This window comes from Pan troglodytes, chromosome 2 (genome assembly GCF_028858775.2).
Source record: "Pan troglodytes isolate AG18354 chromosome 2, NHGRI_mPanTro3-v2.0_pri, whole genome shotgun sequence".
NCBI lineage: Eukaryota > Metazoa > Chordata > Mammalia > Primates > Hominidae > Pan > Pan troglodytes.
In genome coordinates this window covers 48,715,769-48,742,293 of record NC_086015.1, presented here as the reverse complement: position 1 = coordinate 48,742,293, position 26,525 = coordinate 48,715,769, and the positions used below count along the sequence as shown (strand labels likewise).

The 26,525-nt window shown below is 41.1% G+C and overlaps 2 protein-coding genes and 1 long non-coding RNA gene across 5 annotated transcripts; 1 reads left to right on the top strand and 2 right to left on the bottom strand.

The window, feature by feature from the left end:
• Window positions 1–1,898: 1,898 nt before the first annotated feature.
• Window positions 1,899–9,382, bottom strand: ZNF501 (zinc finger protein 501). Of its 2 annotated transcripts, none has more exons than XM_526190.7 (3): window positions 9,254–9,382; window positions 7,418–7,502; window positions 1,899–4,781 (listed from the first exon to the last, which is right to left on the bottom strand). In XM_526190.7, the coding sequence occupies exon 3, from the start codon at window positions 4,554–4,556 to the stop codon at window positions 3,741–3,743; it is 816 nt and encodes a 271-aa protein (XP_526190.3). In that variant the 5' UTR covers window positions 4,557–4,781; window positions 7,418–7,502; window positions 9,254–9,382; the 3' UTR covers window positions 1,899–3,740. The 2 variants fall into 2 exon arrangements, with proteins under 2 accessions (XP_526190.3, XP_003950134.1); XM_003950085.5 differs by having other exon boundaries at window positions 8,961–9,379.
• Window positions 9,383–9,411: 29 nt separating this feature from the next.
• On the top strand, window positions 9,412–14,794 carry LOC107970626 (uncharacterized). The gene is made up of 3 exons (XR_001713284.4): window positions 9,412–10,191; window positions 13,086–13,277; window positions 14,508–14,794. It is a non-coding gene; the product is annotated as an uncharacterized LOC107970626 (long non-coding RNA).
• A 327-nt stretch (window positions 14,795–15,121) lies between these two features.
• On the bottom strand, window positions 15,122–26,340 carry ZNF502 (zinc finger protein 502). Of its 2 annotated transcripts, XM_001145002.5 has the most exons (4): window positions 26,240–26,337; window positions 24,289–24,386; window positions 18,635–18,748; window positions 15,122–18,082 (listed from the first exon to the last, which is right to left on the bottom strand). In XM_001145002.5, the coding sequence occupies exons 3-4, from the start codon at window positions 18,687–18,689 to the stop codon at window positions 16,503–16,505; spliced, it is 1,635 nt and encodes a 544-aa protein (XP_001145002.3). In that variant the 5' UTR covers window positions 18,690–18,748; window positions 24,289–24,386; window positions 26,240–26,337; the 3' UTR covers window positions 15,122–16,502. The 2 variants fall into 2 exon arrangements, with proteins under 2 accessions (XP_001145002.3, XP_001145085.3); XM_001145085.5 differs by lacking the exon at window positions 24,289–24,386 and having other exon boundaries at window positions 26,240–26,340.
• Between the last annotated feature and the right edge of the window lie 185 nt (window positions 26,341–26,525).

Below are 26,525 nucleotides of genomic sequence, written 5' to 3'. Positions count from 1 at the left end.
ACCACGGTGAAACCCTGTCTCTACTAAAAATACAAAAAATTAGCCGGGCGTGGTGGCGGGCCCTTGTAGTCCCAGCTACTCGGGAGGCTGAGGCAGGATCGTGTCACTGCACTCCAGCCTGGGCGACAGAGCAAGACTCCGTCTCAAAAAAAAAAAAAAAAATTTCCCCAGCCTGTGGCTTGTCTGCTAATTTTCTTAAAGTTTTCTCTTAGTGACAGAATATTCTTCATTTTCATTAATTTATTGATTGTATGAAATTATTATATTTTTAATTTTATGGCTAATGTTTTCTCCTGTCCAACAAATCTTTGCCTACCTAATGTTTGCAAAAATAATGTTCTAAAATTTCATTTCGAGTTTTATGGTTCTGGGTTTTATGTATACATCTAGGATTCTTGTGTATTTCTTTTTTACAGAAGTCCTGGAGTATTATTAATAGTATCTCATTTCCATTTTACAAATAAAAGGGGGCAATGTTCAGAACTTTACCTAAGGCCATACTTCTAGGGCTCAAACTCTAGTCTCATTATAGCACATTTTCTGCGTTCTCTAATATATGCCATGAAGCTTTCACTAAGCCCCCAACAAACCCAATGCCCTACAGAGTTTTTTTGAGACAGAGTCGGACTGTCACCCAGACTCTAGTGTGGTGGCAAGATCACAGCTCACTACAACCTCAAACTCCTGCACCCAAGCGATCCTACTTCAGCCAAACACTGGAATTACAGGTGTGCACCACTGCCACCAGCCTACACAGATATTTTCATAATACCACCTTTACTACCCTAAAATGAAAATCCTAGGAAATATAAACCACCTACATATATACATTATTAAAAAATAAATCACCTAGCTTAATATGAAAAAGTCTTAAAAACAACATATTTATAATAAAGACGATATATATTTCAGTATGTACAGGCTTGGGCATGACTGCAATACAACACATAGGGAGTAAAATACTTGATCCTATGCAGAATCACTAAGAATGTGACAACTACATTGCAAATGGATTCAAGTGTGTTATGCTGGTTACTCAGATAACAGGTGGAAATTTTTTATTTTTATTTTTCAATTTTTGTAGGCACATAGTAAGTGTATATATGTATGGAATAAATGAGATATTTTGATACAGGCATAAAATGCATTAAAATCACATCAGGGTAAACAGGTTGTTCATTTGTTTTTGAGGTCTTGCTTTGTTGCTGAGGCTGGTCTCAAATGCCTGGGCTCAGTTGATCCTCCTTCCTCAGCCTCCTAGCTAACAGGTGGAAATTCTGTCAACAATGTGGGGTGAGTTGGAAATTCAAAAAAATTTTTTTGGTACCAAAGAATTGTTGAGCAATTGTTTATTTGCTTTACTGAGCACACCTCTCATCCATTGTTAGTGGATTAACTAAACATCTGGGAGGTCACACTCTCTATCAAAGCTACCAAGGCACATACTTCTTCTTTTTTTTTTTTTAAGACGTAGTCTTGCTCTGTCGCCCAGGCTGGAGTGCAGTGGTGCAATCTCAGCTCATTGCAACCTTCATCTCCCAGGTTCAAGCAATTTCTCCTGCCTCGGCCTCCTGAGTAGCTGGGACTACAGGTGCCCTCCACCATGCCGGCTAATTATTTTTGTATTTTTAGTAGAGGTGGCGTTTCACTATGTTGACTAGGCTGGTCTCGAACTCCTGACCTCAAATGATCCACCCACCTCGGCCTCCCAAAGTGCTGGGATTACAGGCATGAGCCACTGTGCCCAGCCTGAGAATTACCTTATAAATATCTTGCACATGTGCCTAAAGACAAGGATGCTGCATATGCAGTTTTGCTTACAACAGAAAAATAAAAGCCATTAAGTGTCCACCAATAGGGAACTAATAATGGTCTATTAAGACAATGACACACTGGGCAAGGGTGGGGGAAAGATCTTTATTTACTGATACAGAACAATCTGTGAGATGGATTAGTCTTAAAAAATGGACAACTGTGTATATTATGCTACCATTTCTTTAAAAAAAGAAAAAAGAAAAAAAAAAGTAAAGAGAAGGAATCAAGGATTGAGAAAATAAGCCACAGCCTGGGAGGAAAATATTTGCAAAAGACCTATCTGATAAAGGTCTGTTATACAAAATATACAAGGAACACTTAAAATTCAACAATAAGAAAATGAGCAATCCAATTAAAAATGGGCAAAACCTCTAACAGATACCTCACCAAAGCTATACAGATGGCAAACATATGAAAAGATGCTAAATTCATATATTATTGGTGAACTGCAGATTAAAACAATTAATACCACTACATACCTATTAGAATAGTTAAAATCCGACCAGATGTGGTGACTCACACCTGTAATCCCAGCACTTTGGGAGGCTGAGGCAGGCGGATCACTTGAGGTCAGGAGTTCGACACCCACCTGGCCACCTGTGTCTGGTTTTCACAGATTTGGCATCTCACACCAACAGGAAGGTTCAATGGTGGGAAATTACCTGTATATGACTTTGGTATTATATAAACCAGAACTGCAAATCTATAAAGATATAGATTTGAGATTCAATTCTGACATTACCTGCTTGACTTTGAGCAAGTCAAACATCTTCTCTTTTTCCTTGACTCTAGGATGTGAATAGTAACTCCTACCTTTCTTGCAAGCGTGCTTTTAGCGTTAGAGGTGCTTGTTTACATTAAAGAGCTTAGCATAGCCTAAAGCTCCATCAAAAGTATCCTTTGATTTCTTTGCTTTTTCATGGCTTTTAATGAGCCATTAGGCACTCCAACCCATCAGCATCCCCAAGACACTGTTCTCTCCTTCCTTTGACAAGTGGCTAGTTGTTAGTCAGTGGCATCAGTTGCTGGAACCTGGGATCTTAACATCTTCTACCCTCATCTTCCCTTAAGAGACCACATTTGGTGCTGTGCTCCTAGAACTCAAAACAAATACAGCCACATCCTCATCCACATGCTTATATTCTCCTCTATATTCCAGTCCTCTCTACTGTCATATGCCTTCTCCTAATCATCTGCTGCCAACCCTAAACACACACAGAAGTCCCACAACATGAGGTTTTATTCAGTTAATGTCAGGGAGGCTTTCCGTTTAATGGAAAAGTGAAACTTAGAGCTTAAAATCAAATTAGATCTAGTAATAGAAAGTATCAAAATTTAAATGAAGATCTTGAGGGTATCCAGAAATACACCCCACAACGTCCACTCAAATCCCAATCAGTACATTTTTCTCTGATTAAATCTGAAATTTCTCAAGGACAAACCAGTCTTAGATTGTATTATCCTGTTTAAACCAAGACATTATAGTTTAAATAGACGTCTGTAGATCATAAAATCATAGCCCAATTACAAAATGTTCTTAAGAAATAATACATTATGAGAACCAAACAACAATGCTGATTTACTTGTCAGATTTTGATATTGTAAATAAACTTTTAGAATGGCTAATTAATGGCAGTTAACTGTCACACAGAACTCATTTTATTCTCAGGACAACCCTAGGAAATATCCCCATTTTTCTATTGGGGGGAATGGGGAAACTGAGGCTCAGAAGGGATAAGGTTACAGCCACTGAGCAGCAGATAAGGCATCAAACTGCAGACTAGGACACATTAGGACACAACATTTCTTGTTCAAAATACAAAATATTCATACTAGCTACAGATTGAGTCTTACATTCCTAGGAATTTAGGAGAAAAAAAAGGTGCTTCCATACAAATCTTCCCATACTCATTATATTCCAAATTTTACTCTCCAGCATGAAGCCTCTGATGTCGAAGAAGTGCTGAACTGTGCCTAAAGGATTTCCCACATCCAACACACTCATAAGGTTTTTCTCCAGTATGAATTCTGTAATGCTCACTAAGGTGTGCTTGTTTGCGGAAAGTTTTTTCACACTCACTACACTTATAAAGTTTCTCTCCAGTGTGAGTCCTTTCATGTTCAACAAGGGAAGAGTTCTGAGTGAAGGCTTTACCACATTCAGTGCATGTGTAGGGCTTCTCTCCTGAATGAATTCTCTGATGCTGCATGAGACATGCACTCTGATTAAAGGCTTTCCCACATTCATTACACTTAAAAGGTTTATCTCCAGAATGACTTCTCTGATGACGAGTAAGGCATACGCTCTGACTGAAGGCTTTGCCACATTCTGTACATTTATATGGTTTCTCTCCAGTATGAATTCGCTGGTGTTTAATAAGGGATGGGCTCTGACAAAAGGCTTTTCCACATTCATTGCATTTATAGGGTTTCTCTCCAGTATGAATTCTCAGATGCTGAACAAGAATTGCTTTTGTTTGAAAGGCTTTCTCACATTCATTACATTTATAAGGTTTCTCTCCGGTATGAATTCTCAGATGTTGAGTAAGATTTGACTGTTTACGGAAACAACTTCCACATTCACTGCACACATAGGGCTTCTCTCCTCTGTGAATCCTCTGGTGCTGGGTAAGAGATGATCTCTGAGTAAAGAACTTTCCACATTCACTACACTTTGAAGGTTTCTTCTGCATGTTAACTCTCCCATGTTTCATTCTGAGTGATATTTGGCTGGAATTCATGCTGCTTGTAACACCAAATTCATACTTACAAGTTTTTTTTCCTCAAAGGTGATTATCATTAGAGTAATACAGTTCTCCTAGGAAAGGTTACTGTGTGTATGTGCTCACACACATCACACATGCATTGCTGTCCTCTCATTCATCCCTGCAGGATTCCCCTTCCTCTTCCTTGTTCAGCCTGCATTCTCAACTTCTCTGAAAGTGAACCCCTGATGATCAGCCTCTCTGAAGAGATTAAGTAGTGACAGGTATTAGGAATTCTATAAAATTCCATATCACAATTGATTCTGAAACAATCAAATACTAAAAACTAACCCAGGTAATTTGGGATCATCCAGATTTGCACCCACAGTGATAAATAACTGGAAAATATGAAAGGAATAAGTATCCTAGACTTGGGCATATAAGTGTTACGGAAACTTACTGTCCACTTAGTCTCTACTGCTCAAAAAACAGAGGAATAATAACTCTATTTCTTTAGGTTACCTATAATCATGGCAGGCTAGTGATAGTCAAAGAGTTTCCTTTCTAAAACTTCAAATGTGATCCAGGCTGTAACTTTCACTAGGCCTATCTCACCAATCCTTCCTCATTCAGTCGCCTTTACAGGTGCCTCATTGGATCTCTCTTTCTCTCCAAAACATTCACCATCTATAATTCTCTCCCTAGGCCCAACTGGAAACCTATAGGTTTGAAAACTAGGGTCCTGCTTACTGAAAGAAAGTAAGATATCACTGTTTTGTTTCAGGAAAATTAGAGAAGTGGTCCTTAAAGAAGAAGGTTTAATTGGACAGTAACTTGACTACAGCATCATGGTCCAGGTGCTGGCCCTCACCTTTGTAGTCAAAGAAATCTGAAATATACTAATCAGATTTATAAGGGGAATGAGAGAGAAAATAAAGTCACTTCATTTATTTACAATGAAAAACTTCTGTGCTTAATATAGAGCTGGTTAACATATTCTCTGGACTTTAGAAAAACAGTATGTGAACCAAATCACTGTCATTAGAGCACTCTTTGGGAAACAAAGAACTGGAGAAAGAACAAAATATTTAATTGATCATAACTAAATGATTATCAAATTTTGAAACCCTGGTGCCCTAAATAAGCCACACAGAATTAAAGAATGAATATTCAGGTGCTGCACGTCAGAGCAATCTCTTCCCTAGTTGGTGCTGGAGACACTAACACATTCTTCTTCTCTGAGGCCCATTTTTGTCTGTTTTCTAATCATGTAAATTACACAACTATATATCCTCACTTTAAAATATTTAGATAATATAGAAGTATATAAGATAGGCCAGGCATGGTGGCTCGCACCTATAATCTCAACACTTTGAGAGGCTGAGGCAGGAGGATCACTTGAGGCCAGGAGTTTTAAGAGCAGCCTGGGCAACATAGTGAGATGCTGTCTCTACAAAAAATAAAAAATTAGCTGGGTGTGGTCATGTGCACCTGTAGTCCCAGCTACTCAGTAGGCTGAGGTGGGAAAATCACTTGAGCCCAGGATGTTGAGGCTGGAGTATGCCATGATCATGCCACTGCACTCCAGCCTAGGATACAGAGCAAGACCCCTTCTCTAAAAGAAAATTTTTGTTAACAAAATAAACCTATTCCTTTCCCCAGAGATTATCAAGTTTGAAGTATCTTCCTTCATTCCTTTTTTCTTCATATTTTTCTATACACATATATCATTTGATTCTTTTTAAATAAATGAAATTGTTCTACAGGTTCTGCTCTGCAATTTGCTTTTATTTCCCACTAAAAAATGTGTCTTAGAGATCACTGCATGTTGGTACATATGGATCTATTGGGGCTGAGAGTCAAATGATACACACTGCTATATCTGTACAAATTGTTCACGACTACCTGCTTGGGCAATGCCTGTACCATACTGTTTGTTAAATATGTGGACTATCTTACCTAAACCTATCTTTATCTGATGTATTAACTTACAACATGGATATGCTATATACAAAAACAAACTCCAGTTGGTTTAAGCAACCAGATGTAAAACCAAAACTCTAAGCACATTTTTAATTCCTTTACTCTCATTTTTCCAAAATAAAAAGGTTTTTTTCTTATCATACAAAGAATGCATGCTCATTCTATTAAATAGTCAGCTACTCCGAAGAGGAAATCACTTGAAACCCAGCCACAGAAAATAATAGTATTTTAATGGACCTTCTTCTAGGTATCTCTTGATGCATATAAACATAAATAAGTACATAAGTGTACATATATTATGCATACATATTAAACTAATCCAAATTCTTCAGGACACAGTCATATTCTCTTCACAGAGTTCCCATAACCTAAGAATACAATTTACCCAGAATTATTTTACTGAGTTTGACAGACACCCAGGCTCCATGTTGCCTTTTGATAGCCAGTGACAATGTCAGCTGCAATAACTTAAGCTCTTGTTCTAAACACGGCCAGAAGCCCATTCCATATTCTCTGAGGAAATACCTAATCACATTTGCAATGGGTTTTCCAATAATTTACTACCCATATTCCTTGATCCAACCACTACACCATTAAGGCATCATGCTGAGCAGTTCAATAAGTGGTTTAAAGATGTGCTACCAGATGACTGTAGAGTCTTCAGTTCAGGTACTCTGATAAGAACTTAGTGCACTCTAGGACCTGTCCCATAACCAATTATTCCATAGCCGTTTTCACAGTGGGCCACCCTCACTGATTTGAGTAAAATGGTATCCATTTCTGTGTGGTTCTGCATTTTCTGCTGGGTCCACATTTAGTGGACATTGGTGGGTCCCACCATAGGTCTGCCATCACTTCTGATGGCAGTCTCACAACCACCACCATCCTGGGCTCTCTAGTTAGAGTTAACTTACCAAGAGACAGGTTGTTAGGAGCACAAGCAATACTGGCTTTTCTCCTGGGGGCTCTTCTCTTGAGGAAAGGCAGGAATTTGAGGCACTGAGGGAGGAAAAAGAGCCACTCATAAATTGCCAGCCTACTTCCTACACCTTCTGGATTCAGGGTAACTCAAGAACATCCCATCTCTAACCAAATGACCATTTTAAGTTCAAATGAAAGAATATCGTTATTATCCTAGAGGAGTATCTCCAATGACAAAAATTAGTGAGTTGGCAGACTTCAGAGAGATGTGGCAATGTACAAAGAGGGCAGGTCCTTCCTAGGACTAAGCATCTGGGCGTAAAAATTTCTTTATACGACATCAGGTTCGAGCCCAATGGCTCCCCTAAGCCTACTGGAAAAGCCATTGATTTCAAAAGTCAAAGGCTGCAGGGCTACAATAGAGGGCAGTAGGACCAGTAATGGACTCAGTCAAGAGGTGTGGATTCTAGTCTCAGCTCTGCCACCAATTTGTTCAATGACCTAACACAGGTCACTCAGTCTCATCCATTTCTTATTTGTTAAATGAAATTGAAAAGCTAGATAATATTTAAAGCTTCTTGTAATATCAACATTCTACAAAGCTTTGATTCTTTGTAGCTGGGAAAAGAGCAAAAACCTCAAATCAAGCCCTTCCAGTCCATCTTTGATTGAGTCTGTTTATTCATTTATTTGAAAAGTACTAAATGAGCTAGCAGTGAGGTGAGTGGGTCTTGTTAAGAACGGGCTGAATCAACAGCAGGGAAACTTCCTGTCAGTTATCCTCCTACAATTAGAATTGGGGGAATTTCTCGAAAATAACAAGAGGATTGCCTTTGTGTAAGGAGTATCTGCTGTAAGATGTTAAGGACTCTTCATAAGGGAAAGGTTTCAAGAACCCTCCTAATGCAAAGAACACTGTATTCAAAGGCAGGAACCTGGTTTCCTGTCTAATACATCCCAATCCACTAGCATCTCTTAACTGACACTGAACAAACTGTTTAATTATTTTCAAACGTCTCTTTTATTTCCTCATTTGGTCAAATAAGCCAGCAATTATTTTCAAGCTTGCAGTCAACCTTTAATATTTAGCTCAAATGTGAAACTTCACACCTCTTCCTTGTGGGAAAATTTTGACTTTTCCAAGGCCCTTCCTCGTCTACATTCTCAAAGAATTTTACAAGTTTCTACTGTAGGACTTTCTAGACTGATTACATTCTGTCTTCCACCAGCAAACTTACAAGTATGGCATGGGCTCCAGGACTAGGACTTTTAAACAAGTTACCTAACCTTTTTTTGCTCCAGTTTTTTCAACTGTTAAATGGAGACGATACCAGTAACTACTTTACAGGGTTGTCGTAATGAATAAGTGGGTTACTACATGGCAACTACTTAGAAGAATGCCAGCTGGTAAGCATTCAATAAATAGTGCCTGCTGTTAAAGTATTGAGTCTACATGTCTTCATACGGTACCTATTTTGTTGTTGTTAGAGAAGAATAAATAATGAAGGGAAGGCACTAATTCTTGCATATACTTACTTCAACCCGCACAACTTTGGGAAACGGCAAGGCAGGAAACAGTATTTACTTCTGGAAATCAGAAAACTAAAGTGCCCAGAAGTTCACTGACATGCTCAAGTATGTATAAATCGAACCCAGGTCCTCCGACTCCCAGCCTAGGGCTCTCGAACAGCCTCTCCTTTCTTCATGGCAAGTTTGCCCTAGGCCTCGGGCCTCCGCTCCACAGGCCCTCCAGGAAGGAAAACGCCCTGCGTCCCGAGGGAGGCGCTGGAATCGACCCGCGGCAGCCGGGCACAGCAGAAACCGCTCACCATGCGCTTCCCGCGGCGCTCCCCGCGGCGCTCCCCGCGGCGCTCCCCTCTCGCACCTTGCAACACTCAGGTCCCTGGGTGCTGCCCTGCGGAAGGGAGTAAGTCCCGGACGCGCCCAGCCGGCGTGACGTCAGCAGTCCGCGCCTCGGCTAATAACCACTACCGTCTCCTCTCTAGGAAGGTGGGAGCGGCTTCCGCTCGGTGGTTCCTTCCCGCACGCAGCTACGGGTTTCGGTGCTGCGCCGGTTAAGCCGGCACCAGAAACAACCTGCGACCCCACCTGACGTGCGTCTTCCAGCACAGGGAAACGGGATGGAAGTCAGAAGGGTCGACCACAAGGAGCTCTTACTGTGCATCAGTTCATCCTGCAAGTCCGCCACATTTAGCTTCCTATGTTACTGTCCTTTGGGGATTCTCAAGGCTTTTCACAAAACTGGCTTCCACCTTCCTCACACACATCCTCATCTGGAAGAAAACTGACCTCTTCACAGAAACCCCTGACACCTTACTGACCCAGGATCATTGTTCAGGTGGCCAAAAGAAAAAGTTCTGCAGGCCAGGCGCGGTGACTCACTCCTGTAATCCCAGCACTTTGGGAGGCCGAGGCGGGCGGATCACCTGAGGTCAGGAGTTCAAGACCAGCCTGCCCAACATGGAGAAACCCTGTCTCTACTAAAAATACAAAAATCAGCCGGGTGTGCTGGTGGGCGCCTGTAATTCCAGCTACTCCGGAGGCTGAGGCGCGAGAATCACTTGAACCTTGGAGGGGGAGGTTGCAGTGAGCAGAGACTGAGCCACTGCACTCCAGCTTGGGTGATAGAGTGAGACTCTGTCTCAAAAACAAAACAAAACAAACACTGCTTTGGGCTCAAATCCCTGATTCTCAGTGTATGAACTTTGCAACTTTACCTCTCTGTGCCTGCTTCCTCACTTACCAGGTATAATAATGGTACCACAGGGTTGTTGTGAGGATTAAGTGAGGTTAATACGTGTGAATTACTAAGAACATCTAGTATTTTTTAAATCTTCAGTAAATGTTAGGACTATTGTCTGTGTCTCAAATCCCAGCTCCAGTACCTATTGTTCTGCCCTGACTTCACTGACCTTTCAGGGCCTCAAGGTAGCACACCCATCCCTTTCTACAAAACTTCAGATCTTGCTGGCTCTAACTCAGGAAATATTTGCACACATGGGCTCATCTTGACAGGTAAAGTCCAGAGATAAAGGCATGAGTGGAGAGTACCTTATTCACTTCCAACCATTCCTACTGATCTGCAATCTCAGGACAATGGGGCTGTGTGCACACCATCATATCCCTAGTGTGCAGCATATAGAAGTGAACACTTGCTGTATAAATTAATGAGATGCAGCAGAGAAATTATCCATTCCAGGCCAGGCATGGTGGCTCACACCTGTAATCCCAGCACTTTGGGAGGCCATGGGGGGCGGATCACGAGGTCAGGAGTTTGAGACCAGCCTGACCAACATGGCGAAACCCCGTCTCTACTAAAGATACAAAAATTAGCCGGGCGTGGTGGTGTGCCCCTGTAATCCCAGCTACTCAGGAGGGTGAGGCAGGAGAATCACTTGAACCTGGGAGGCGGACTTGCAGTGAGCCGAGATCATGCCACTGCACTCCAGCCTGGGTGACAGAGCCAGACTCCATCTTAAAAAAATATATATATCCATTCCAATCTTCAGATTGGCTGTTTTCCCAAAATGGAGTCCCTTTTGGACACAAATCAGGAATGGTGGTGCCACAGACTGAGGCCATCGCTATCTTTGGCTAAAAAGTGACCCTTTGTAAAATTGTCAGTTGACATGCCATGTAACAATAATGTTAAGTTTCCCTCTCCAGGTGTCACATTCTCAGCACTTCTTTGGAATCAGATAGCAAGTTCTTCCCTCCAGCCCTAACATCTCACAGGCCAGAGAGCCTAGGTCTAATTATTCATTCCCCAAACATTAGGCTTCAAAGAGTCTCCAAATCAGCAGGGTGTAGTGTGTGGAGGACATTAAGTCTGGAGGGAGGCACCTGAGGTTACTAGAAACCGTAATCTGGAGTTTAATAGCAGTTTGGGCTGAGCTTCTTTCAATGAGGTGGAAAACGGATGGTAGGGATGGACACCAAAAACATTCCAAAACACTAAAATAACCTTAGCCCTGATGTGGCCACTGGATAAATGAAACTAATGCCACATATCGTCAAGATTAGGTTTCTGCCTTATGTAGAAAGTAGGGGTCAAAAGGTATAATCAACTTACTTGTCACCCTCACACTCAGGAAAGTCTGAGATTCTGAGAACAAAAAGCTTCTCAATCTTATACAAGTGAGCTCCTCACATCCTCAGGATAAGGAAAAGATTGGAGCACTAAGTGGTCAATTCTAGGCTGGATGCAGTGGCTCAGGCCTGTAAGGGAGTCTGAGTTAGGAGGATCATCTGAGGGCAGGAGTTAGAGATGAGCCTGGGTAACATAGCAAGAATCTGTCTGTACCAAAAAATAATATTAAAAAACTTTTTTTTGAGACAGACTCTCACTCTGTCACCCAGGCTGGAGTGCAGTGGCATGATCTTGGCTCACTGCAACCTCTGCCTCCTGGGTTCAAGCAATTCTCCTGCCTCAGTCTCCTTAGTAGCTGGGATTACAGGCACGCGCCACCATGCCTAGCTAATTTTCATATTTTTAGTAGAGACGGGGTTTCACCATGTTGGTCAGGCTGGTCTCAAACTCCTGACCTTGTGATCCGCCTGCCTTGGCCTCCCAAAGTGCTGGGATTACAGGCGTGAGCCACCGCACCCGGCCAAAGAATAAACTTTTTAAAAATTAGCCAGGCATGGTAGCTCACGCCTGTAGTCCCAACTGCTTGGGAGGCTGAGGTGAGAGAATCGCTTGAGCCTGGGAGGTCTAGGCTACAGTGAGCTAGGATCACACTACTGCACTCCAGCCTGGGCAACAGACCGAAACCATCTCAGAAACAAAAAAAAGTAGTCAGTTCTATAAAAAATAAAGAGGCATATGGAATAGAGGTATGACCAATACAGGGAAAAGTAAATGAAATGCAAGGACACTGCAGTTTAAACTTCATCTGACACTGGTTGTGTGGTCTTGAGCAACCCCAACATCTTTTCTCTTTTGTTCTGAGGATCTGACGTGGCTCCATCCGTGTCCTTCTAAAGTCATGAATTAAATTTCAGTGCACAATAAGCAAGACACTCAAATTCTTTATCATCCCAGGGCCCAAAATCTCAGGAAGTGCTTCCACTTTGGTACTTTTTTTTTTTTTTTTTTTTTTTTAAGAGAGAGGGTCTCACTCTCTGACACGTAGGCTAGAGTGCAGTGGCATGATGCTAGCTCACTGCAGCTCCCAACACCTGGGCTCAAGCGATCCTTCCACCTCAGGCTCAGCATCCAGGATAGCTAGGACTACAGGCATGCACCACCATACCTGGCTTTTTTTTTTTTTTTTTTTTTTAGACAAGGTCTTGCTATGTTCCACAGGATGCTCTTGAACTCCTGGCCTGAATCAATCCTCCCACCTCAGACTCCTGAGTAGTTGGGATTACAGGTGCAAGCCACCATGCCTGGCCCAGTTTGGGATTTGTAAACTGCAAATGCCCTCCTGCTAGGCCAGCATTACTCTTCAGTTCCTGCTATTTCATAGGTATTCCAGTTGACACAGGTGTGTTTCTGCAGTTGCATGCATTTTCCTCCTCCTGTTGACCCTGACATCAATATAATTGAAAGCGTTTAGTTAAATTGTGATAGGACTTTTAAATCTCTAATTGAAAAATACTGTTTCTTATGGGATCTTCTGTTTAATACAATCTTAGGGAAAGTTTCAGAACTGTTGCTCCTGGCAGACACTTCGTGGACACGCATACTCACCATGCCTCCTTCCTGCTGACAGCTGGGGACTTAAGTCACAACCTGCAGACTAGCACAGAGAAATGTCTGACTCTTCAGTTGAGTTCAACAAATGCTTATTGAGCACCTCCTAAGTACCAGGCACTGTTGATACAAAGGTAAAGAAATTTCACATTGTTCCTTCCCTAGCAAAGCTGACAAAGGGAAAGATGTGTGAACAAACCATTATAATGTAACATAATAAAATGATGAAAAATACAAGACAGAATAAAAAATACATGAGGTTAGAGACAGCTTTGAGATATTGCCTAAGCACACTCGTAAGTGAAAAATGGGAGTTTTGCAGGCAAGCAGAAGCAGGGAAAAGGAACTGAGGCAATAGGAACACTATGTGCGGAAGTGCCAAAATAGAGTCCAGAGGTGATATTCCAGAATCACAGGAATTTGAACTATGGAATAGAACATGCCAGGCAAGGAATGGCAGCTAAGGATGGCAATTCAGGCATGGGTCAGATGAGGGGCCTCACCTGCCTCTTTAAAGGACTAGTGCTTTATTCCGAAAACAATAAGCAGCCAGTTATGCTTATAAAGATCAAGAAGAAATGTGAAAGATGGCCTAGTGGGGCAAGAAACTGGAAGACTGGTAGATAAATTTTTAAATAGGAAGTCCAGGCACAGTGGCTCATGCCTATAATCCCAGCACTTTGGGTGGCTGAGGCAGGCAGATTGCTTGAGCCCAGGAGTCCGAGACCAGCCTGAGCAACATGGTGAAACCCATCACTACAAAAAAATATAAAAATTAGCCAAGGATAGTGGCACATGCCTGTAGTCCCAGCTACTTGGGAGGCTGAAATGGGAGGATCGCTTGAGCCTGGGAGGTGGGGGTTTGCAGTAAGCAGAGACCATGCCATTGCATTCCAGCCTGGACAACAGAGTGAGATCCTGTCTCAAAAAAAAAAAAATTAAAATTAAAAATAAAATAGTCTAGAAAATAAATTAGGGAGTAGGGGACTGGACTACAATAACTGCAGTGGAGATGGCTTCCAGAGATAGGAGATAACTTCAACAGGACATAGTGGTTGAATGGATATGAAGATTGAATAAGAGGGAAAACTGAGGGTGAGGGCAATGACTAGGTTTGGGGCCATGCTGGAGAGACTAGGTACATCATGGGCCAGCAACTGAGAGAAAATCAGGAGCACATAAGTCCAAGTGTGAGAATATGGGGTCAGGGTAGTGGAAAGAACAGTTATTTAACTGTTTCCCCAGAAGGTAAAAACATGCGATATTTTCTCAGCCTGAGAATTAAAAATTCAGGATCAAGTCTGTTTCACTTGAGAAAATCTTTCCCACAAGAACTTATGGATATCATTTTTTTTTTTTTCTAGAAAAAGTCTCACTCTGTCTCCCAGGCTGGAGTGCACAGACACAATCTCGGCTGACTGCAGCCTCCACCTCCCAGGTTCAAGTGATTCTTGTGCCTCAGCCTCCTGAGATATCTTTAAAGTTTTGTTGTTTCTTTCTTAAGAAAACTCTCCCTATTCTAATCTCCACTCATAATTCTCAAGATGGTGTACAAATATTGCTATAAATAACTATTCATCAGGAAGTTCCAAGAAAGGTTCTGTTGGGCAATAGTTGATATAACTCATGAAATAAATATTTACTGAACATGTATTATGTGCCAGTAATTAATTATGCAGTTTTTATCTAGGAGGTATAAATACATTTTTGCTTTTGGTAAAATAATATTTTCACGAACATATTTAGAAAGGTTTTACAGCATTATTTTTACCCATAGTGTATTAATTTTCTCAATTATGACTTCACTGGTGGTAGGTTTTAATAACATAATCTTCATAGAAAGTGAAAAAGATATATATTTATACCATACTCCCATTAATGGTAATTCATGGCCCAAACCTATCCCTACAAGGCAACTGCTCTAGAAAAAAAAAAAAAAAAAAAAATGATGAGTTCCAAATAACCAAGCATTCCAGAATCAACTTAATTTAGTGTTTTTAATAGCCATACTTTAAAAATGCTATAAGCTTCACAGCTTAGAAATTATTTTAAATATCAATCAAAGGCTATCCTCAATCTTCTGAAGCTCAATTTCTGGGTAGCAGTTAAGAACATGAAAGGAATTTGGGAAATAAAGGGAAAACTATGTCATTTCTCTCAAAAGAATAAAACACTGTCACAGTCAGTAGCAAAATGTGCTATCCTGATTTTCAGGGATTTGAAAAAGATTCTTTTAGAAGTCTTTCCAAAGTCATTCCACGACAAATGTCAACACTTTCTTAAGCAGCCCCAATGTCCAACCAACTGAAAATTCTTTCTTCTTTCATTACTAATGCTTTCTCCTAAAGACCAACAAACTAAGTATCATTTTGTTAGGACATTGTTAGTCCTAGTGTGTCTCTCTCCTCTGGTCTCTGTACACCAACAGCCTAGGCAAACTTACAATAGACAGGTGTACACCTTAGTACAGGCAGGGTTATGTAGGTGACTTGCTCAGTCACATGCAGGCTTCCTGTTCTGAGTCTTATCACTCTAGCAGACCATTTCTTTCCTGGGTAACCATATTTCCTCTGAGATATTGAGTCTTCCTGGTTCTCTGAACAGGTATGACTGCCTCCCCATAAACCAGTATCATGAATTCTAACTTGGTCTCCCATTTCATTCTTAGCTCTGAGTCACCTCAAAGCTTGGAAGAATCAGGAAAGACCTTCACCCTGATAATGAAAGAAAGCCTTCTTTACTGGCACATCTATAGAGGTCAGCCCAGTTGTTGCTTTATATCTCATTTTTTTAATGAATGGATATGGATTTTTTTTTTTTTTTTTTTTTTTTTTGGCTCTTACTTGTTTCTGTCTCCTTTTCACAGGACCACTTCCACAGGTTGGGAGCCTCCCCCATGGTAGCATGGTCAGGGCTGCCTCAAATCTGGAGGCTAGACTTAGCACTACATCAGAGCTGTGCCACTTCACACTGACAGGCAGTGTTTAAGAAAAACATCTCAACCTGCCAGCCAACGAAAATGGGTGACAAGTCAGAATGTGGGGCAGGATGTAGTAAAGTGAACAGAAGTGCTAACAAATGCCTCCTCAAGCTGTAAGAGTCACATGGGGAGACAGTGGCAATGTGTAGGCTTTATCTGAAAAGCAGGAATTTCTTTCTACCCTGTATTCCCAGATGCCCACCTCAAGTAGGCTCTGCATTCCCTAAGCTCCCACCTCCATTTCTGGAAATATTCCTCTCAGAGTACAGTAGCCAAGGCTCCTTCATCCTTCCCTCCAGGAACTCTACCTGCCCCTCTATTCCCAGTCAGATTCGTAGTCATCCTCGCTAGAGAAACTGTCATAACCTAAATGGCAGCATTAGTCACCACTGTGAAGTTTCTGATGTCTGAAAAGGACTGAACTATGTCTGAAGAACTTTCCACACTCAATACACTCATAAGGCTTCTCACCAGTGTGAATTCTGTAATGTTCACTAAGGTGTGCATACTTGCGGAAGGTTTTCTCACACTCACTACATTTATAGAGCTTCTCACCAGTGTGAGTTCTATGATGTTCAGTAAGAGATGAGCTATGAGCAAAGGCTTTCCCACATTCTTTACATTTATAGGGCTTCTCTCCAGTATGAATTCTCATATGCTGAGTGAGGCAGGTGTTCTGATTAAAGCCCTTTCCACATTCATTGCATTTATAGGGTTTTTCTCCAGTGTGACTTCTCTGGTGCCGAATAAGGCAAATGCTCTGAATGAAGGCTTTACCACATTCACTGCATTTGTAGGGTCTCTCCCCTGTATGTATTCTCTGATGTTTAGTGAGTGGGGTGCTCTGAGTAAACGCTTTGCCACATTCTTTACACTTATATGGTTTTTCTCCAGTATGAATTCGCTGGTGTTTAATAAGAGATGGGCTCTGACAAAAGGCTTTGCCACATTCTTTACATTTATAGGGTTTCTCTCCAGTATGAATTCTCTGATGCTGAGAGAGGTTTGCCTTTGTTTGGAAAGTTTTCCCACATTCATCACATTTATGGGGTTTTTCCCCAGTGTGAATTCTCTGATGTTGTGTAAGATTTGAGTGTTTTCGAAAAGAAGAGCCACATTCACTGCATATGTAAGGCTTCTCACCAGTGTGAATTCTCTGATGATGAATAAGGTGTGTATTCTGATTGAATGCCTTCCCACACCTATTACATTTATAAGGTTTCTCTCCAGTGTGAATTCTCTGGTGTTCAGTGAGATGTGAGTGATTGCGGAAGGAATTCCCACATTCGTTGCATTTATAAGGTTTCTCTCCAGTGTGAATTCTTTGATGCTGAGTAAGAAATGATCGACATCGAAATGTTTTCCCACACTGCTCACATCCATATGGTTTCACTCCAGTGTGAATTCTTTGATGTTGAACAAGGAATGAACTACGACTAAAGGCTTTCCCACATTCCTCACATGCGTAGGGTCTCTCTCCAGTATGAGTTCTCTGATGTTGGGCAAGGGATGAGCTCTGAGTAAAGGTTTTTCCACATTCATTACATTTCCAAGATTTTTTCTGTGTGCAGAGAGTTGGACATTTACTTTGGTCTGAAATATCATTGGTTTGTATATTACTTGTTTCCCACTGATGCAGACTCTCTTCTGTAGAAACCCTGAGACGTGTAACAAGGCTTGAGGTCAAAAGCAAGCTTTTCTCAAAATTATATCCTTGACTAATAATTTCAGGGGGTGCTTCTTTGTGGATGAAAGTTATTCTCCCAAAACCTCCTTCCTGGAAAAGGCATGATTCAGCAATCTCCCTAGGAGAGTTTTCCTTCATGCCCTCACATGCATATTTTTCTTCAAATGTAGAATCTTGGTATTCATCCTCTTGGAACCTCTTTACTACTATCCCTGATGAGTCAATTTTACAGACATCCTGCTCCGGAGCAGGCTTGTTCTTGTTTACCCAGCCTGAAAGAAAACAGCAGAATGAATATCTCCTGTACAGGGCAGAGTGAAGGCCCCTGAAACTGTAAGACCTTAACTTTTGGCAGACCTCAGTAATGGCCTATGATGAAGGGCCAGTAACAGCAAGTGTGGCAAGTAAGTTAGAGTTGTAACTGGTAGAAGAGATATGCATTAGGGTAATGTGATCACCATTAACGAGGAACTCCCATGGAAGGGGTAGCTACAGACACCCAAGGAGCAAGAGAATGAGACAATGGAGATAAATGAAAAACAACACCCAACACACAGGCTGAGATTAGGGCAAGACAGGAAACATGAATGGTTTGTATCCAGAGTGGAGAGTGGGAGAATGTAAACAGGAAAATGCTAGAAATGAGAATGATAAAATTAGTACTGGGGAAAAGTTGGCCCCAGACATGTTCACCCACCCCTGTCCCCAACATCCCTATAAGAGACAGTTATTTTATCTCCTGAGCCTCACCCAGCTTGTCCTCTAAAATTTCCAAAGGCTTCCTGTTGGCTATTTCTCCCACTGCTTGTCCCTTGCTCACTCACCTGGACAAGTCTCTCTTCTAATGTCTCTCTCTTCAGCTCCTTGCATATTCAACATCCACAGATCGTCTCTTCGCTTTGATTGGAAAACACTTCAGGTCTGGAAAACTGGGAACCCTGCTCATGGGGAAAAAAGGTGCAGGGAGGGAGGGAATATTACTGTCCCAGTAAACAGAACAAAAACAAAGAGCTCTTGCCTAGGGACACTATCTAACAACACACACAGTAACTCTCAGGATAACAATGTGGAAGCATCCGCAAAAATCAGCATTGGCTTGTAGCCTCCTAGGTTCACACCCCGTTTGCCAGCTGTTCAAGAAGTGGTAACATCAGACTAACATACTATCAAATATTTAAGCACTTGATAAGTAAATCAGAATGTTATTCATTACCTTTCTATAATTATAAAGATTAAACAAATAGGAATATTCACATCAATTAGTACACTCTGGCCATCATACAATAATCTATATGAAAAGCCAGTTAATATAGTTAAAAGTTGTATAGCAAAATGTCCTCATAGCAAAGCTTGTGCATTAAGTCTGATTTACCCACTTCTACCAAATGCCAAGGAGCTGAGATAGTGTTAGGGAATGCTATCTACTTGATACAAACTAGAGACACACTGATTGTCCCTTCTTCAAGATGTCATATCAATTAAACAGTTTTTCTTCAGGTATAGCTTAGTGTCAGAGGGCAGGCTGCAGTTAAAAAGAAACAGAAATAAATTTAACTGTGAAATAAGTTTTGACTTACAAAAAAGTTGCAAAAATACCAGTTTCTATAAATGCTGCTTCTTAAAAATATCAATACCAAAACTGTTCATTCAAAAATATCTCTCCATTTAACCTTGAAGTGAAAAGCAGAACTGGCAGCATTATTCAAGGAAAAAGGGAAGATCCAGATATGATTTTACCAGAGTCAAGAACTTGGAAGACATGAAAGAATAAAATAAGTCTGCTCAAGTACATAATAAGCTTGGTCTTGTGGACTTCTCAGTGAAGTCTGTGCTTCTGCATTGAGTTTTAAAGATTTAAGAAGATCCTTGGCCAGGAGCAGTGGCTTACGCCTGTAATCCCAGCACTTTGGGAGGCCGAGGCAGGCGGATCACCTGAGGTCAGGAGTTTGAGACCAGCCTGGCCAACATGGAGAAACCCTGTCTCTATAAGAATACAAAAATTAGTTGGGCATGATGGCAGGTGCCTGTAATCCCAGCTACTCGGGAGAATGAGGCGGGAGAATCACTTGAACCCAGGAAGCAGATGCTGCAGTAAGCTGAGATTGCGCCATTGCACTCCAGCCTGGGCGACAGAGCAAGACTCCATCTCAAAAAAAAAAAAAAAAAAAAAAAAAAAAAAAAAAAAAAAGAAGATGATCCTACCTGGTTTTCCTGATTCTGATTCTCATTCACAGGAAGAACATAAAGGAACCTGTAAGCTACTATACAATCCTACAGAGACTCAGAGACTCATGCAAGCAGAGTTGCATTTGGGTGACTAATCAGTGCTAGATGCTGGAAAAAGAAGCCAGACACCCTATCTGGCTCCAACTTGTGTCATAGCTGGACAAAGACATTAAATGAATCATTTCAAATATGGGAGTTACAAAACTGCAAGTATGGGGTGCTACAGAATGTAAAGCACAGGGGACCTAATATAGTCTGGGTCCCCTTTAGACGTGTGAAAGGGAAAAGAAGAGAGACAAAATGAACATACAAAAGGAATCAAGCTCAGTACTTTGGAGGAATAAAGGAGACATAGTAATGCCCAAGTATTAAACACCAGAAATGAGACATAAAAGCCTGAGGCAAGCCAGTTCAAACAGAACGCTAAAAAACATTTTAAGGACTTTACCCTAAAGTGAAGAGAAAGCCATAATAAGGATTTGAAACAGTTTGATAGAATACATGACATGATTAGATCCACTGTTTTAAGGAAACATATTCCTCTGTCTACAGCAACAGATAATATGCGTAGTGGTGAGGAGTGGGAGGGCAAGGTGAAGGCTTGAAGATCCCTTGTGAGGCTATTTCAGTAGTCCAGTATGGGGACTGGATTAAGAGAAAGGATCAACCAGAACGAATGAATATTGGTGGGAAGGGTGAGAGAGGGAGATGTCAAGGATAATTAGCCAGTTTTGGGAGATGACAGTGATCTTTAGTGACACTGGTACACTGCTCTGGAAAGGAATAAGTTATCTTTAGTCTCAAATATCCAAATAGAAAGTGGAACAGGGCATACACAGCTGAAAGAGAGGAGAGAGGTGTGGCCTGAAGAGTTTTAGACATAAAAAAAGTACTTGAAATCACAGGAGTAACAGATAAAATCTTTAAAGCAATGTGGCTAGGAAAACTCCAACAGTGAGTCTAAACACTTAAAAGATCTCTAAGCCCAGCAAGGTGAGGTAGCTCACACTTGTAATCCTAGCACTTTAGGAGGCCAAGGTGGGAAGATCACTTTAGGCCAGAAGTTTGAAACCAGCCTAGGCAACATAGAAAACTTCACCTCTACAAAAAAACAAAAATTAAGTTGGGTGTAGTGGTGTGTACCTATAGTCATAGCTACTAAGGCGGGAGGATCACTTGAGCCCAGGAGTTCGAGGCTGCAGTGAGCTATTAATATGATTGCATTGGCCAGGTGTGGTGGCTCATGCCTGTAATCCCAGCACTTTGGGAGGCTGAGGCAGGTGGATTACCTGAAGTTGGAAGTTCGAGACCAGCCTGACCAACATGGAGAAACCCTGTCTCTACTAAAAATACAAAATTAGCCAGGCATGGTGGCACATGCCTGTAATCCCAGCTACTTGGGAGGCTGAGGCAGAAGAATCCCTTGTACCCAGGAGGCGGAGGTTGTGGTGAGGATGGATCGTGTCATTGCACTCCAGCCTGGGCGACAAGAGCGAAACTCCATCTCAAAAAAAAAAAAAAAAAAAAAAGATTGCATCACTTCACTCCAGCCTGGGCAACAAAACAAGATCCTGTCTCAAAAATAAATTAATTAAATAAAATATCTCTAATCCTCTAAGAGATGTAAATAAAAATAATTTAATATATGATAAAAGCAGCATTTCTAATCACAAAAAGATAGATAATTCCTAAATCAAGTTGGCACCATTGCTAACTACCTGGAAAAAAAAGTGCAATTACTATATCACGCCACACACCAAAATAAACCCAAACCAATTAAAGGGTTAAATAAAAAAAGTAAAACCACAAAATAAAGTATGACCAATAATTCATTCTAGGGTTAGCACTTTCAAGCATGATGCAAAATGGATAGGACAAAAATTGATAAATCTGACCACATAAAAACAATACTCTGTATATCCAAAATACAAAGAAAATGAAGAAAAACAAGCTTTAAAAAAGTATTTTTCAGTTATATATCAAGGGATAGACAGACCTAATAAAGACTTCTTACAAATGAGTAAGAAAAAAAGATGAACTGAGAGAAAAATGGAAAATACAAAAAATACACCAAGAATTACAAAAGGCCAATAAACATATCAAAACAATGTTCCATCTTTATGGTAAACAAGGAAATGGAAACTGAAAGAATGAAGAATCAATTTTTACATCAAACTGGAAAATCTATTTTTAATGCTACACTCAAGATTCACAAAGGTGCAGGGAGTTTCTCACATACCGGTGCAAATGTAAGTTGGTACCATCTTTCTGGAGCTAATCTGGCAATATACATCAGGTGTGAAAGTTGTAGCTTCAGTTATAGTTAGGATGCTGTGATCAACATTTTGTGGATACAGGAATTCAGAACAGAATGCTCATTTTGTATATACACCACCTGTAGTGTACCTCAGAGTCATCAGTATGCCATAAAAAATGACTATATTTGGCTGGGCGCAGTGGCTCACACCTGTAATCCCAGCACTTTGGGAGGCCAAGGCAGGTGGATCACCTGAGGTCAGGAGTTCAAGACCAGCCTGCCCAACATGGTGAAACCACTTCTCTACTAAAAAATACAAAAAATTAGCCGGGCGCAGTGGCAGGCACCTGTAATCTCAGCTACTCAGGAGGCTGAGGCAGGAGAATTGCTTGAACCCAGGGGGCAGAGGCTACAGTGAGCCGAGATCACGCCACTGCACTCCAGCTTGGGCAACAAGAGCGAAACTCCGTCTCAAAAAAAAAAAAAAAAAAAAAGACTATATTCTTTGACCTAGTAATTCTACAAATAGAATTTTCTCAGAAAGAAGTAAATTTCCAGAGAGAAGAGAAACAGAATTCTTCTGTTACTTGTAAAAATATCCCCTGAAATGTACATGGAAATAAAAGTTTTTCTACTGGTGGACACTGAGGATTAGCAAATTATGGTACTTCTAGTTGGTGAAAATTATTTAGACATTAAGATAATTAAAAATGAAAATATGTGTTTATTGGGAAAAAATATTTATGCCATATGTTGAAAAAACCCAGTATAGTAAAATTTCAAGTAGTAATATAATGTAAAATATATGTTTGTTAAAATATACATGTGTCATGCTTGTGGTTTCAGCTACTCAGGAGGCTGAGGTGGAAGGATCACTTGAACATGGGAGGTAGAGGTCGCAGTGAGCTGTGATAGCACCATTGCATTCCAACCTGGGTGACAGAGTGAGATCCCTCTCAAAAATTAAAAATTAAAAATACATCTGAATAAGATCAAGAAGGAAAAATAATCATCACTGTGGTAAAATAATGAATTGTGAATAATTTCCTCAAATGTCCTCTATTATCTATATTTTGCTCTACTTTAAAAAAAATAACAAATCTATAAGAATATATAACAAATTATTTATTGTGATCATATCTGAAGAATAAAATTATGGTAAACTTTTGCCTTAAGGCCTATCTTTTTGTAATGTTTGAAAATTTTCCCATAGGAATAACTAACTTCTGTAATCAAAGAAAAAGTGAAAAAGCATAATCAGAGATGGCCAGAGATTTATGTACAAAGATCACACTATTACTACAATTGTTAAATAAACAGGCAAATAAACATTGATAGACTAGCAAAGATAGATTATGAAAGTATCAAAAATCATAATTTCAAAGAATATTCATGAGAAAATATAATATGTTAAAACAGGAAGATACAAAACACTAAAAAACAAGAAATATGCACGCATATACTGGCATTAAGCACTCAATAAACAGAAACTATTGTTAATAAACAGATAAAACACACACATTTAAAAAAGACATAAAGAAAACCCACCAAAATATTAACACATTTATCTCTAGGTCAGTTAATGGGTCACTTTAGTTTGTGCTTTATACTCTTCTATATTTTTACTTCTCCTTCAATAAACATATATTACTTTTATAGGTAGAAAAAGTTACTTTTTAAAAACCCAGAAACAAAAACAAAACAAAATGCCAGATCCAATGGCTATGGTATTGGCCTCCCATTCACAAGATGATAGTAGACTGGATTGGGACTCAGGAAAGTTTGCTCTGCCAATAGCCCATGTGAGTGGGCCTACATGACAGGCTATTTATCTGAAAAGGGTGACAAATTAGACAATATTTACGGGTCATTCCAGCTCTGATAATCTGTGAATCCTTGATGAGTTAATTCACATAAAGCATTCAAAAAGATATCTACTCGATGGCAGGCACTCAACAGGGGTTAGATGCTATTATGGTTGATACTAAAACCTACGGAGAAAGAAAGACATCTTGGTGATGACCACATCGTTCCAATCATGGATCATCTGAGCTGTCAGCAGTTTGTCAATGTCAAGGGTCAGCAAACATTTTCTGTAACAGGCCAGAAAGCAATTTTTTTTAGGTTTAATGGGTTAAATGGAAAATACAGTCTCTGTCTCAACTATTCAACTTTGCCTTTGTAGTCTGAAAACAGAAATAGACAATATGTACTGAATGAGCTTGCCTGTGTTTTAATAAAACAGTTTTACCAAAAAAAGTGGCAGACCAAATTTGGTCCATATTTGCTGACTCCTAGGTCTATAAGTTGCCCAGAAAGTAATGTACAGGTGCTTCTACAAATGCCTATTGTGGAATAATCTGGCTGTTAGTGATTTTAAGATGCTAAAAAGATCCCTCTGCAGATCTGGGGAAAGCTGAGTATTATGGTGAAAGGTAAAAAGGAAACAGGCTCTTAATAGCCCTATCCTGCCAACCTATTAGAGAGCTGGCTTCCTCCCTCTACCTTGTAAGCTTTTCCCCAGATGCCACCTCCTTACCCCTCAATAATTAGCTAAAGGAATCTAGGTAAGCTAGATGAAGTTTTTCCAGAATTTTTAACAATCCCTCCAACGAGACCACATTGAAATGTACTCCTCTCTGAAGCCCTTCTTGGTCTGCATTTTGGCACCAAACAGTGCACTCACCCAAGCTGTGGCAGTACACTTTATCTCTTATGCAGCCTTGGGTCACTTAGCAATGTGATCTGGGACAAATTTTCTATTCTCTCTGTACCTCAGTTCCCTCACTTAAAAACTACACATAGGCCTGGCGCGGTGTTTCACGCCTATAATCCCAGAACTTTGGGAGGCCAAGGCGGGCGGATCACTTGAGGTTGGGAGTTCGCGACCAGCCTGACCAACACTGTGAAACCCCGTTTCTACTAAAAATACAAAATTAACCAGGTGTGGTGGCGCATGCCTGTAATCCCAGCTACTCGGGAGGCTGAGGCAGGAGAATCGCTTGAACCCGGGAGGCAGAGGTTGTGGTGAGCCCAGATCACCCCGTTGCACTCCAGCCTGGGCAACAAGAGTGAAATCCCGTCTCAAAAAAAAAACAAACAAACCAAAAACCAAAAAACAAAACTGTACACGCAATACGCTGTTGTGAAGATTAAATCAATTAGCACAAATGCTTCAAATAGTGCCTGGTATACAGTAAGTGCTAAATAAATGTAGTTTAAAATATTACCACCAAAATCTGCTTATGCCCTTATCGTCCTACACAAGACTGGAAGCATCTTTACATGTGGCAGTCTCCGATGTCACTCTTTTGTAGCCTAGCCACTAAATTCGGGGTAATGTTTGGCATATAATGGATAGTAACCCTTCATTGGGAGGCATTAAGGTTTGCATACATGCTATCACATACAAGCTGTCAACTGAGCTTTGTGAAGAAGCAAGGAACAGACTTCTAGACAGTACTTTAGAGATTTCTGTACCCTCCAGAATTGTAACTCAGGTCTCAAGACTCTCAACGAGTGCACTTTACGCTATTTGCCGTCTCCTATAAAAACAGGCTCTAAACAAGTTTCGGAGCTACAGGATCAGCCGGGGGAAGAAACTGGTATCTGATCCCCAGGACCTCGTTTCCTGACATGGGTCCTAGGTCTGTCTTGATCATCTATCCATCATTCATTCACTCATTAATTCATTCACTCCGCCATTTTCCTAGGCATCTCCTCTGTGCCGGGCACTGTGCTGGGCCTTGGAGTCTGCAGTGCTGAGGCTGCAGACTGGGCGGGCCGAGCCGCTAGGAGTGCCCTAGGTCCGGGCAGCACGCGTAGGCAGCAACCTGGGGAGGACTGAGGCCGGGGCTGACTTCCCAGATAACCCTCCAGCCCGCTGCCCCAACAGTGGCTCGCCAGGGTCCTCTCTTTTCCCCTCCCTGGGTCCCAACTCGCTCACTGTGAGATCCACGGACTCTCCGCGGAGCGGCGCAGGCGCTCCCAGAGGTGGACTGGGGCCAGGACACCAGCCTTAACTTCTGAAACCGGAAGAATGGTGGCGCGGCCGGTAGTGCGTCAGCAGCGAGCTCGCGCATCCATTCTCTGATTCTCTAGGAAGCGGGAGGAACATCTCTATGGGACCCTAGAAGAAGGCGTTCCCTCCAAACCCAGCTTGTAACTCCAGCTTTGTTTCCCGCCAAGCCCAGCCTGTAACTCCAGCCTTGCTTCCCGTCAAGCCCAGTCGC

What these genes read in the sequence shown, in the direction of transcription:
- ZNF502 (XM_001145085.5), bottom strand. Translation starts at nt 18,689, where the DNA reads ATGTTGAATATGCAAGGAGCTGAAGAGAGAGACATTAGAAGAGAGACT. An exon ending in TAGAAGAGAGACTTGTCCAG is followed by an intron (nt 18,083 to 18,634) that starts GTGAGTGAGCAA and finishes GTTTTCTTTCAG; the next exon opens with GCTGGGTAAACAAGAACAAG.
- ZNF501 (XM_526190.7), bottom strand. Translation starts at nt 4,556, where the DNA reads ATGAATTCCAGCCAAATATCACTCAGAATGAAACATGGGAGAGTTAAC.